Source organism: Hemiscyllium ocellatum, chromosome 3 (genome assembly GCF_020745735.1).
Source record: "Hemiscyllium ocellatum isolate sHemOce1 chromosome 3, sHemOce1.pat.X.cur, whole genome shotgun sequence".
NCBI classification, from domain to species: Eukaryota; Metazoa; Chordata; class Chondrichthyes; order Orectolobiformes; family Hemiscylliidae; genus Hemiscyllium; species Hemiscyllium ocellatum.
This window is the reverse complement of record NC_083403.1, coordinates 13,916,877-13,930,246: the sequence shown is the minus strand read 5'-3', so window position 1 is coordinate 13,930,246 and position 13,370 is coordinate 13,916,877. Positions and strand designations below refer to the sequence as shown.

At 52.2% G+C, this 13,370-nt stretch overlaps 1 protein-coding gene across 1 annotated transcript in view; it reads right to left on the bottom strand.

The window, feature by feature from the left end:
* The window catches only part of sde2 (SDE2 telomere maintenance homolog (S. pombe)), a 51,954-nt gene extending 39,779 nt beyond the window's left edge, over nucleotides 1–12,175 (bottom strand). The window contains exons 1-4 of the mRNA XM_060855768.1: nucleotides 12,050–12,175; nucleotides 5,054–5,171; nucleotides 3,933–4,044; nucleotides 1,299–1,468 (exon numbers count right to left, since the gene is read on the bottom strand). Of these exons, the coding sequence (XP_060711751.1) occupies nucleotides 1,299–1,468; nucleotides 3,933–4,044; nucleotides 5,054–5,171; nucleotides 12,050–12,157 (508 nt within the window). The 5' untranslated portion in view covers nucleotides 12,158–12,175. The remainder of the gene's footprint in view (nucleotides 1–1,298; nucleotides 1,469–3,932; nucleotides 4,045–5,053; nucleotides 5,172–12,049) is intronic.
* Between the last annotated feature and the right edge of the window lie 1,195 nt (nucleotides 12,176–13,370).

Here is a 13,370-nt window from a genome sequence, read left to right as displayed (position 1 = left end):
CTCCACCCTTTTGACTCAACGGCATTACCATTACCGAATCCTGGAGAAAGTCAGGACACAGATGCTCGAGATCAGAGTCAAAAAGTGTGGTGCTGGAAAAGCTCAGCAGGTCAGGCAGTACCGGAGAAGCAGGGGAGTCGACGTTTCGGGCATAAGCCCTTTATCAGAGATGTGATTTCGGTTGAAGGGCTTATGCCAGAAACATCAATTTTCCTACTCCTCGGATACTACCTGGCCTGTTGTGCTTTTCCAGCACCATACTTTTCATCACTGAATCCCCCACTATGAACATCGCAGGGACTACCACTGACCAGAAACTGAACTTTACTAACCATGAAAATACAGCGGCTACACAAACAGGTCAGAGGAATTCTACAGACAGTAATTCACCTCCTGAAGCCCTGAAGTTTGTCCATCATGTACAAGGCACAAGTCAGGAGTACACCACTTCCTGCCTGGACAAATGTAGGGCCAGAAACAACCAAGGAGCTTGACACCATCCAGGACAAAACAGCACATTTGATTAGCATCACTAACTCCACTCCCTCAACCACCAATGCTCAGTAGCAGCAGGGTGTACCACCTATATGATAACTGCAGAAATTCACCAAAGCTCCTTAAACAGCACCTTCCAAACCCAAGACCACTAACATCTAGAAGGATAAAGGCAGAAGATACATGGGAATGTCAACATCTGCAAGTACCCTCCAAGTCATTTACCTTTCTGACTTGGAAAGATATTGCCATTCCTTCAGTGTCACTGGGTCAAATCCTAAAGTTCGCTTCCGAGCGGCATTAGGGATCTATCTACAGCACGTTTACTGCAGCAGTTCACAAGGCAGCTCACCGTCAGCTTCTCAAAGGCAACAGGGACAGGCAAGAAATGCTGGCCCAGCCAGTGATGCCACACCCAGAGAGTGAATTAACAAAATACCAGCGCTCAGTCAGGAGGAAGGCTGGACCTTCCTTTCCACAGATCTCTCACATTCTGTCCAGGTCCTCAGATGGCCCCAAGGGTGGCTGAAGCCAATTCTGATCACTTCTGAGGAAATGCCTTCCCTCCTCTGTAAAGCAACGGACACATTCTCCTACTTTCTCAAAGATCCAGAAAGAGACATGGGAGAGTGAATGACCAATCACTCCATATAGTAGTTCTTAAGATGCAAGGGATCTTGTGTTGTCTGTGTTCAAAGCCCAACTGCCCCAGACACGTGTCATAATATTTCCAAACAGGATGATTATATTACCTGCAACTGTGACCGTTTCTGTTGGGTATGGTTTCTCAAACAGAGCTCTACCTTTAAGCACAGAATCCTCCAGGCGCTCAGACATTTCATCCAATTGCTGCTCATACTGCGGATCAGAGAAATAGTGCTTTGGCTCAGCAAGCTTGCGCTGTAATCGTTCCAATCGCCTCTGTTCTTTCTCGGCTTCCCGATCGGCCTGCTTCTTTATCCATTCAGCCATCCTGTACAAAAACAGAAATGACTGTAGGTTTCAACTTCTCAAACATCACAGGCACAGTAGCAAGTGAGGCTGGCCCCTCTCCTCTCGATTTTTGCACAAACAGCCTGCTCCATGACTGAACTACTTCAGAAAATGCTTTCCAACGAATTCGAAGTATTTTTCAGACTGGAGTCATTATAACAATGTAGAAAACACAGCAACCAATTGGCATTCAGTAAATTCCCACAAATAGCAATGTGATGATAACCGTTTAGTGAGATTGGTGAAGTTGAGGCACTCAGGAGGATCCCCCTGCTAACTGCCGCTCCAATATCTTTCTTTTACGAAGGAGTAGACATGGCCTTCATTTAGGTCTCACCTAAAAGATGCCGCATTCCCTCAGCACTGAGGTGGACTGGGCTTTGCGCTAAAGTCTTTGTAGTGACCGCTTTCTGACTCAGGTGATTACAGACTGGCACGTTTTAAAGTCCAGGACTACATCCCTTCTGAGGGTCACACTAAAGATTGGGCAAGCTGCCAGTGCAGTGGGGAAAGACCACTGTGTGAGGTCTTCCTGCTGAAGGCAAATGGGGGTCGTTCAGTTATCAGACCCTCTTAGTGCCTTAAGTATATGTAAATATAGTATTGTATGTGTAAGAGGAGGTCTTTGCTTTGGATGGAGTCCAACTCCAAAGTTTGTTTCCTTGATATGTTACAGTACAGAACTGCATTTGTGACCATGTATGTACAAAGATGTTTTATGAGGAAGGTCAACTTTTGAAATTTAAAACAAAAGGTGAAAATGCTACCAGCCGAGACACAGCTGACACTAACGGTCTGGTAGCAAACTTGTGAACCTAGTCTACCCTCAGCTGAAAGCCACAGGTTGGTGTGTGTAGGAGCAACAATTCTGCTTGATTTCCCAATTAGCTGAGTGTAGTCAAAAGTAACACCAACATTCCCTCCATCCTGCATGGCCATGCAGCAAGCTATAGAGTCATAGAGATGTACAGCATGGAAACAGACCCTTCGATCCAATCTGTCCATGCCGACCAGATATCCCAACCCAATCTATTCCAACTTGCTAGCACCCGGCCCATATCCTTCCAAACCGTTCCTATTCATATACCCATCCAAATGCCTCTTAAATGTTGCAGTTGTACCAGCCTCCACCGTTTCCTCTGGCAACTCATTCCATACACGTACCACCCTCTGTGTGAAAAAGTTGCTCCTTAGGTCTCTTTTATATCTTTTCCCCTCTCACCCTAAACCTATGCCCTCTAGTCTGTACGCCCCAACCTCAAGGAAAAGACTTTGTCTATTTACTCTATCCTTGCCCCTCATGATTTTATCAACCTCTATAAGGTCACCCCCCCAGTCTCCGACACCCCAGGGAAAACAGCCTCAGCCTGTTCAGCCTCTCCCTATAGCTCAAATCCTCCAACCCCGGCAATATCCGCTGACCTCACTCTGCAGAATACAAACAGACCACACAAAAGAAGCACCCCTTTTTAAGATATTTGCATACACAACAGCATATTATTATTAACTGGGCAATGTAGTGCAATCAACAGTTAAGACTCCACCCAGACTCCCTGATCTCCATGGCCTGGTTTCACAGCAAGCAGCTATGCCTGTCCTCCTGGTGCACTGGGGGAGCGGGTGGGGAGGTCAGGAGGTAAGCTTCTTGAATTGCTCTTCACAAATCTTCCAGCCAATACAGCAAAGGATTGTACTTTCCACCTCAATGATCAACAGCAAGATGCCAGCTCAAAGTCAGGCCCCTCAACACAAGGGGAGAGAAGTCAAAATTGACAAGGAAGCCCAAACAAACCAAGTTTGTGCATTATTTCTGAAGGCTTTCATAACCAGATACTGTGATTTCGTAACTGAAATGTCCCCAAAACTAGACGAGGCAGTGTGTTAGGACTGAAGATGGTTCCTCTGCTGAGCACAGTCATTAGAGCTGGAGATCATTCTCAGCACACTGTTTAGTTACTAATGGTCAATTGCTTAGCACTCGTCATAAGGGAAATTAAATGAATTACCGAATAGCTCAAAGTCTTTTGTGAAATTATACAGATGACCATTTGGCCTGTCCGTCCTATGTCAGCACTCTGCAAAAGCAACCCTACAGATCCATAATATACTTTCTGCTAGTTCTTACTCAATTCTCTTTTAAAGCCACAATTGAGTCTGCCTCCACTTCCTTTTCAGATCATACCCATTAGTTGCGTCAAATTATTTTTACTCATTTCGCTTCAATTCTTTCACCAAAGACCTGTTGCCTGTTCTGAACCATTCCACCGACAAGAATAGTTTCTCTCCAGATCCCCATCACTATCACTGGACTAATAATTCACATTCATGTATGGTTTAAACACTTATAGGAAAACAGAATCATGTAATACGAGTCTATAACAGAATCACAGCCAGTAAGAGTCTCCTTAAAAATAATTCTTCTAGCAGTGGACTGAATGCCTTACGCCTTTTCATGGTTTACATCCCGCAGTCTCCTTCCACTCAAATCCCGACAGGCCTCTCGGTTTGTAGTTTTCTCAATTTGAGCTCCAAGGGCACGGAGCATCGATCCAAACCCTAAGGAATGACATAAACTTGAGAAGTTTACAAACCACTCCACTGTCTGCATCATCTAAAGTCTCAATAAACCTGCATTTCTATTTCTTTGTAACCTGGAAGACTGCATAGTGACATTCTTATTAGTGAGAAAACAAAAGCAAAGAGATTCAGAGAATTTTTTTTAAACAATATCTTGAAGTTAACTGAATAGACATAGGCTATCACGACAATGTGTTTTGCAATGTCATCCAAAATAATTTGTAATTAAATTGAGTGATTCCAGCATAAACATTTTATTGTTTGAGTAGGCATCATCCACCAGATACTCAGTTAGTAAATAGATTTGTGGGCGGCACGGCGGCTCAGTGGTTAGCACTGCTGCCTCACAGCACCAGAGTCCAAGGTTCAATTCCAGCCTCGGGCAATTCGGCCCATCGAGTCCACTCCGCCATTCAATCATGGCTGATGGGCATTTCAACTCCACTTACCCACATTCCCCCTGTAGCCCTTAATTCCTCAAGACATCAAGAATCTATCAATCTTTGCCTTGAAGACATTTAGTGTCCCGGCCTCCACTGCACTCTGCGGCAATGAATTCCACAGGCCCACCACTCTCTGGCTGTGGAGTTTGCATATTCTCCCCGTGCTCTGTTCCCTCCCACAGTCCAAAGGTGAACAGGTCAGGTGAACTGACCATGCTAAATTGCCTATAGGTTAGGTGCGTTAGTCAGAGGGAAATGTGTCCAGGTGGGTTACTCTTCGGCGGGTCGGTGTGGACTTGTTGGGCCGAAGGGCCTGCTTCCACACTGTAGGGAATCTAATAAATTAGAAACGGGTGCATGCAAACATGTGTACATCCAGATCAGATCACTATAGGGTACTACTGCAGCACCTATCAGAATGTTAACATGCAGACAGGTGCAGTTGTGTGGGAGTCAGTCTCAAACTGTTCACGGGAACAATAACAAAGTATGCAGAAAGGTATGCAGATAAAATAAATGAAGGCACGGTCGTGCTGAAACCTTACCTCCTTTCCCTCCAACAAGTCTTTGCTCCAGACTGTAAATTCCTCCATGTTGTAGCTCAGTTTCTTCATCAACCAGTTTTCCATTATATTTCAGGTAAACATCTGTAATGGGCAGGCCCTACATTACAAAATTTAAGTTGAAATAGATAAAGAAAACCCAGATACTGCATGCTGATTTCATGTATCTATTTCTTTCATTATTTGTATATTGAATTGAATTGAATTTATTGCCACATGTAGCGAGACACAGTGAAAAGCAATACAGGCAGATCACAGAGTTAAGCAGCATGGATAGTAACTAATAGGTAAACAGCAGCAAAAACAAAAACACAGGTACAGAGACTGTGAAGAGCTTCAGTGTCCATTCAGTATTCTAACAACAGTCGGGTAGAAAACTGTTTCAAATCTGGCTGGTGCATGCTCAGGCTTCTGTACCTTCTCCCCGATGGTAGAGGTTGTAGAAAAACATTGCCAGGGTGGGATGGATCTTTAAGAATGCTGGCGGCCTTTCCTTGACAGCGGGCCTGGGAGATGGATTCTATAGATGGGAGCTTGGCCTTTGTGATTGTCCGGGCCAAGTTCACCACTCTCAGTTACCATCTCCAATCTTGAATGCTCTTGATTGCACACCTATAAAAGTTGGCACGGGTATTCGCCGTCATGCCAAATTTCCTCAACTGCCTGAGGAAGAGGAGACGTTGTTGGGCCTTTGTAACCAGTGCGTCCACATGAAGAACCCAAGTCATCTACAGGTTTTGTAGAAGAGCTTGACACTCTCCACTCGTTCCACCTCTGCACTGTTAATGTGTAGGGGGGCACGAATAATATCCCGCTGAAAGTCAATAATAATTTCCTTGGTTTTGCTGACATTGAGAGCTAGGTTGTTCTCAGTGCACCATTTTTCCAGGTCTTCCACCTCCCATCTGTAGTCTGTTTTGTCACCATCTGAGATTTGACCAACTATAGTGGTGTCATCAGCGAACTTGTAAATGGCATTAGTCTGGTATTTGGCGACGCAGTCATGGTATACAGTGAGTACAGTAGGGGGCTGAGTACACACCCCTGGGGGGCTCCAGTGTTGAGTGTTAGTGAGGATGAAATATTGTCCCCAATCTTCACTGATTGTGGCCTGTGGGTCAGGAAACTGAGGATCCAGTTGCAGAGAATGGGGTTTAGTCCGAGATCACCAAGTTTAGTAATCAGTCTCAAGGGGATAATAGTGTTGAAGGCTGAATTGTCATCAATGAGTAGGATTCTTACGTAGCTGTTTTTGGTGTCAAGACATTCTAGGGAGGAGTGAAGGGCTAGTGATATGGCATCTGACGTGGATCTGTTGGTCTGATAGGCAAATTGGAGTGGGTCAAGAGTAGTGGGGAGGCTGGAGGTGATTAATGCCATGACCAGCCTTTCAAAGCACTTCATTCCCACTGAAGTTAGGGCCACTGGGCAGTAGTCATTGAGACATGCTGCATGAGCCTCCTTAGGCACAGGGATGATGTTGGACCTTTTGAAACAGGCAGGGACAGCGGCCTGCTGCAGGGAGGGGTTGAAAATGTCTTAGAAGACCTCTGCCAGTTGATCTGTGCATGCTCTGAGTGCACGGCCTGGTATATTTCTCTCTCATACAGTCAGTTCAAGCAGTGAAAAGGGAAAGCATTTCCCAAGTTCTGGATTACTCTATTTATACTTCATTATAATATGGACATAATAAATAGAACCTGAAGTGGGCTACTGAAGCCTGCTCTACAATTCAACTCCATTGCTCCACATTATCTCATGTCATGTTGCAATCATTCTCCTAAACTATGGGCCCAATCTTCTCAATCTCACCTCACTGAATGATATTGTCATCTCAGGAACCAGTCTAGTCTAGTCTACCTTCATTGCACTCTCTCTAGGGCAAGTATGATTTTCCATATACAAGGTGACCAAAAGTGCACACACCAAGAGTAGCCTCACCAATGCTATATATAACTGGGGTAAGATTCTTTACTTTTATATTCTAACCACTTTGTAACAAATACTAGCAAATCACCTGCCTTCCTAATCACTTGCTATATCTGCACGTTAACTTCCTACAAGTGGAATGAACTTCCAAAGGAAGTGGTGGATGCAGGTACAGTTATGACGTTTAAAAGGACATTTCGGTAAGTATATGAATAAGAAATGTTTGGAGATGTATGGCCAAGTGCAGGCAGGTGGGACTAGTTTAGCTTGGCATTATGGTTGGTGTGGACTGCTTGGAGCAAAGGGTCTGTTTCCGTTCTGTATGACGATCAATACACTTGTACTCATGACCCATAAACACTTCCCCATCTCCTTGTCATTTGGTATGACAGTATTTCAGTGTTACTGAAAAATGATCCATTCTGTTGAAGCTTTTTACCTTGCACACATTAGGACAATTCACAAGAACACCAGTTTGAGAGGAAAACAAACTCACTGAGTGAGGGCGCAGTGTCAATTGGTTGGCATGCAACCTCCGATTAGCAGAGGCGTTGCCATGGAGAATGCAAACGTTAGTGCTGATCGAAAGTTAACTGCCAGGCTTTGTTTAAAAATCCAGGAATGAGCTCTTGGGGTGCAGTTGTAGCGGTTTTACCTCTGAACTGGAGACCCAGGTTCAAGTCCCAGCTGTTCCAGAGCGTCTAATAACATATCTGAACAGAAAATATCAAAACTCCACTTATCTACCTTCCTTTTCTCAGTTAAACTGTCCCTTTGATCAAGATGTTGTCATCTGCAATACCTCATATTTGACACCTTGATATTAAATCTGCCTCCTTATATTAAAGCCATTAAACAGAAACAAATTGTTGTTGAGAGATACAAGAGAGGAGCAAAAGAGGTGTGTTCAAGAGAAGAGATAGATAGGTGATAAAGGATGTGTGGGAGAGACCGCAGGTTAATGGAGGAAGAGAGACTGGACATAAGTGGAATACAAGGAGACAGAAGTCAAGCTTCACCTATACAAGGGTCTTGTCAAAACCCATCCAGAATATTGTGAACAGTTCCAGACACAACATCTTAGGTGGGGTTATATTTGGAGGAGCTGCAGTATTAGTTTACCAGAATTTAACCTGGACTCAAAGGGTTAAATCACAAGCAGCAAACAGTGAAGGAAGGGTTACAGCAGGATTCCCTGGTGTATCAATGATACCCTTATTCCATGATAAAAGAAAAAAAATACATCTCCAACAAGTTAAAAAAAAGGCAGTGTTGTGTGATCTTAAATTGCTGAACCTCATGTTGAGTCTGGAGCACTGTGAAGCATGTCATTAACACATGAGGGTACGTGCGGTTCAGTGGAGTCAGTGTCTCCCCCTCCCCCAGGGGTCAGACAGTCAGTGTCTCCCCCTCCCCCTCGGGTCAGACAGTCAGTGTCTCCCCCTCCCCCTCCCCATCCCCATCCCCCCGGGCTCAGACAGACAGTCAGTGTCTCCCCCTCCCCGGGGTCAGACAGTCAGTGTCTCCCCTCCCCCTCGGGTCAGACAGACAGTGTCTCCCCCTCCCCATCCCCCCGGGGTCAGACAGACAGTGTCTCCCCCTCCCCATCCCCCCGGGGTCAGACAGACAGTGTCTCCCCCTCCCCATCCCCCCGGGGTCAGACAGACAGTGTCTCCCCCTCCCCATCCTCATGGGGTCAGACAGTCAGTGTCTCCCCCTCCCCCAGGGTCAGACAGTCAGTGTCTCCCCCTCCCCATCCCCCCGGGGTCAGACAGTCAGTGTCTCCCCCTCCCCATCCCCCCGGGGCCAGACAGTCAGTGTCTCCCCCTCCCCATCCTCATGGGGTCAGACAGTCAGTGTCTCCCCCTCCCCCCGGGGTCAGACAGTCAGTGTCTCCCCCTCCCCCTCCCCCCGGGGCCAGACAGTCAGTGTCTCCCCCTCCCCCTCCCCCCGGGGCCAGACAGTCAGTGTCTCCCCCTCCCCCCGGGGTCAGACAGTCAGTGTCTCCCCCTCCCCCTCCCCCGGGGTCAGACAGTCAGTGTCTCCCCCTCCCCCCGGGGTCAGACAGTCAGTGTCTCCCCCTCCCCCCGGGGTCAGACAGTCAGTGTCTCCCCCTCCCCCTCCCCCCGGGGCCAGACAGTCAGTGTCTCCCCCTCCCCCCGGGGTCAGACAGTCAGTGTCTCCCCCTCCCCCTCCCCCGGGGTCAGACAGTCAGTGTCTCCCCCTCCCCCCGGGGTCAGACAGTCAGTGTCTCCCCCTCCCCCTCCCCCCGGGGCCAGACAGTCAGTGTCTCCCCCTCCCCCCGGGGTCAGACAGTCAGTGTCTCCCCCTCCCCCCGGGGTCAGACAGTCAGTGTCTCCCCCTCCCCCCGGGGTCAGACAGTCAGTGTCTCCCCCTCCCCCCGGGGTCAGACAGTCAGTGTCTCCCCCTCCCCCCGGGGTCAGACAGTCAGTGTCTCCCCCTCCCCCTCCCCCGGGGTCAGACAGTCAGTGTCTCCCCCTCCCCCTCCCCCGGGGTCAGACAGTCAGTGTCTCCCCCTCCCCCTCCCCCGGGGTCAGACAGTCAGTGTCTCCCCCTCCCCCTCCCCCGGGGTCAGACAGTCAGTGTCTCCCCCTCCCCCTCCCCCGGGGTCAGACAGTCAGTGTCTCCCCCTCCCCCTCCCCCGGGGTCAGACAGTCAGTGTCTCCCCCTCCCCCTCCCCCGGGGTCAGACAGTCAGTGTCTCCCCCTCCCCCTCCCCCGGGGTCAGACAGTCAGTGTCTCCCCCTCCCCCTCCCCCGGGGTCAGACAGTCAGTGTCTCCCCCTCCCCCTCCCCCGGGGTCAGACAGTCAGTGTCTCCCCCTCCCCCGGGGTCAGACAGTCAGTGTCTCCCCCTCCCCCTCCCCCGGGGTCAGACAGTCAGTGTCTCCCCCTCCCCCTCCCCCGGGGTCAGACAGTCAGTGTCTCCCCCTCCCCCTCCCCCGGGGTCAGACAGTCAGTGTCTCCCCCTCCCCCCGGGGTCAGACAGTCAGTGTCTCCCCCTCCCCCCGGGGTCAGACAGTCAGTGTCTCCCCCTCCCCCCGGGGTCAGACAGTCAGTGTCTCCCCCTCCCCCCGGGGTCAGACAGTCAGTGTCTCCCCCTCCCCCTCCCCCGGAGTCAGACAGTCAGTGTCTCCCCCTCCCCCCGGGGTCAGACAGTCAGTGTCTCCCCCTCCCCCTCCCCCCGGGGCCAGACAGTCAGTGTCTCCCCCTCCCCCCGGGGTCAGACAGTCAGTGTCTCCCCCTCCCCCCGGGGTCAGACAGTCAGTGTCTCCCCCTCCCCCCGGGGTCAGACAGTCAGTGTCTCCCCCTCCCCCTCCCCCCGGGGCCAGACAGTCAGTGTCTCCCCCTCCCCCGGGGTCAGACAGTCAGTGTCTCCCCCTCCCCCGGGGTCAGACAGTCAGTGTCTCCCCCTCCCCCGGGGTCAGACAGTCAGTGTCTCCCCCTCCCCCTCCCCCCGGGGCCAGACAGTCAGTGTCTCCCCCTCCCCCCGGGGTCAGACAGTCAGTGTCTCCCCCTCCCCCTCCCCCCGGGGCCAGACAGTCAGTGTCTCCCCCTCCCCCCGGGGTCAGACAGTCAGTGTCTCCCCCTCCCCCCGGGGTCAGACAGTCAGTGTCTCCCCCTCCCCCTCCCCCCGGGGCCAGACAGTCAGTGTCTCCCCCTCCCCCTCCCCCGGGGTCAGACAGTCAGTGTCTCCCCCTCCCCCCGGGGTCAGACAGTCAGTGTCTCCCCCTCCCCCCGGGGTCAGACAGTCAGTGTCTCCCCCTCCCCCCGGGGTCAGACAGTCAGTGTCTCCCCCTCCCCCCGGGGCCAGACAGTCAGTGTCTCCCCCTCCCCCCGGGGTCAGACAGTCAGTGTCTCCCCCTCCCCCTCCCCCCGGGGCCAGACAGTCAGTGTCTCCCCCTCCCCCCGGGGTCAGACAGTCAGTGTCTCCCCCTCCCCCCGGGGTCAGACAGTCAGTGTCTCCCCCTCCCCCTCCCCCCGGGGCCAGACAGTCAGTGTCTCCCCCTCCCCCTCCCCCGGGGTCAGACAGTCAGTGTCTCCCCCTCCCCCGGGGTCAGACAGTCAGTGTCTCCCCCTCCCCCCGGGGTCAGACAGTCAGTGTCTCCCCCTCCCCCCGGGGTCAGACAGTCAGTGTCTCCCCCTCCCCCCGGGGTCAGACAGTCAGTGTCTCCCCCTCCCCCCGGGGTCAGACAGTCAGTGTCTCCCCCTCCCCCCGGGGTCAGACAGTCAGTGTCTCCCCCTCCCCCCGGGGCCAGACAGTCAGTGTCTCCCCCTCCCCCCGGGGCCAGACAGTCAGTGTCTCCCCCTCCCCCCGGGGTCAGACAGTCAGTGTCTCCCCCTCCCCCCGGGGTCAGACAGTCAGTGTCTCCCCCTCCCCCCGGGGTCAGACAGTCAGTGTCTCCCCCTCCCCCCGGGGTCAGACAGTCAGTGTCTCCCCCTCCCCCCGGGGTCAGACAGTCAGTGTCTCCCCCTCCCCCCGGGGTCAGACAGTCAGTGTCTCCCCCTCCCCCCGGGGTCAGACAGTCAGTGTCTCCCCCTCCCCCCGGGGCCAGACAGTCAGTGTCTCCCCCTCCCCCCGGGGTCAGACAGTCAGTGTCTCCCCCTCCCCCCGGGGTCAGACAGTCAGTGTCTCCCCCTCCCCCGGGGTCAGACAGTCAGTGTCTCCCCCTCCCCCCGGGGTCAGACAGTCAGTGTCTCCCCCTCCCCCCGGGGCCAGACAGTCAGTGTCTCCCCCTCCCCCGGGGTCAGACAGTCAGTGTCTCCCCCTCCCCCGGGGTCAGACAGTCAGTGTCTCCCCCTCCCCCTCCCCCGGGGTCAGACAGTCAGTGTCTCCCCCTCCCCCTCCCCCGGGGTCAGACAGTCAGTGTCTCCCCCTCCCCCTCCCCCGGGGTCAGACAGTCAGTGTCTCCCCCTCCCCCCGGGGTCAGACAGTCAGTGTCTCCCCCTCCCCCCGGGGTCAGACAGTGTCTCCCCCTCCCCCCCCCCGGTGAGGGTGAGTGGGCGGGGGGGGGTGACCGGGCGGTGTACCTGCGGCCGGCGGGCCCGCTGTTTGAGCTCCCTCCCGGTGGACCCGGGCGGCAGGGCCACGAGCGAGAGCCGGGCCTCGCGGGGAGGACGGAGCCAGACCTCCATCATGGCGGCACGGCCACTGCGCCTGCGCGACCTCCGCGGGGGGGGGGGCGGGGCACGGTAACGCGGTGACGCCACGGAAAGTCGCTCGGACGTACGTTCGCGTGGCCACGTGACTCTGGGTCCACGTGATCCGCTGTGGGTGGAAGCCTGACCTGTCATACCTGCAGTTGATTGGACAAGCTGAGGTGGCTGTGAATATGTCTCAGTTCCTTCACACTGTGATCTTTTGCTGTAAATTATGGTCCCTCTGCACAACCACCTGACGAAGGAGCAATGCTCTGAAAGCTAGTGCTTCCAAATAAACCTGTTGGATTATAACCTGGTGTTGTGTGATTTTCTTTTACCTTGTCCTTCTCTATAGAAGTGTTTGCATCTTTGGTCAATTTGTGCAATGCATCTTCTCCAAAGCAGCAGCGGTGGAGGGAGTGGGTGTTTGTGCATCTAGTGCCAATCGTGCAGCTACCTGCATGGTAAAAACAATGACTGCAGATGCTGGAAACCAGGTACCTGGATTAGTGGTGCTGGAAGAGCACAGCAGTTCAGGCAGCGTCCAAGGAGCAGCGGAATTGACGTTTCGGGCAAAAGCCCTTCATCAGGAATTCCTGATGAAGGGCTTTTGCCCGAAATGTCGATTTCGCTGCTCCTCGGATGCTGCCTGAACTGCTGTGCTCTTCCAGCACCACTAATCCAGGTACCTGCATGGTGTCAAGCTTCTTGTGTGTTGTTGGGGCTGCACTCATCCAGGCAATTCCATCACACTCCTGACTTGTGCCCTGTACATGGTGGACAGGCTTATGGCAATGAGGAGGTGAATTATTCAATGCCTCTGACCTACTGTTGTGGTCAGTGTTTATGTGGTCAATCCAGTTGAGTTTCTGGTCAATTGTAACCCAAAGATTTTCATTTTCAAGGGTTTAGTGACAGTAACACCATTGACTGTCAATGGGTAATGGTTTGATTGTTACTTATTAGAGGTGGTCATTACCCGGCATTTGTGTGGCACAAATATTACTTGCCACTTTTTAGCACATGCCTACATATTTCCCAGATCTTGTTGCATTTGAACATGGATAGCTTCAGTATCTGAGGAGTCGCGTGTGGTGTTGAACGTTGTGCAATCAGTGGTGAACATCTGCATTTCTGATCTTATGGCACTGAGATGACTGACTTTCAACAACTATAACTATCCTCCTATGTGCCAAGGATAACTCCAGCC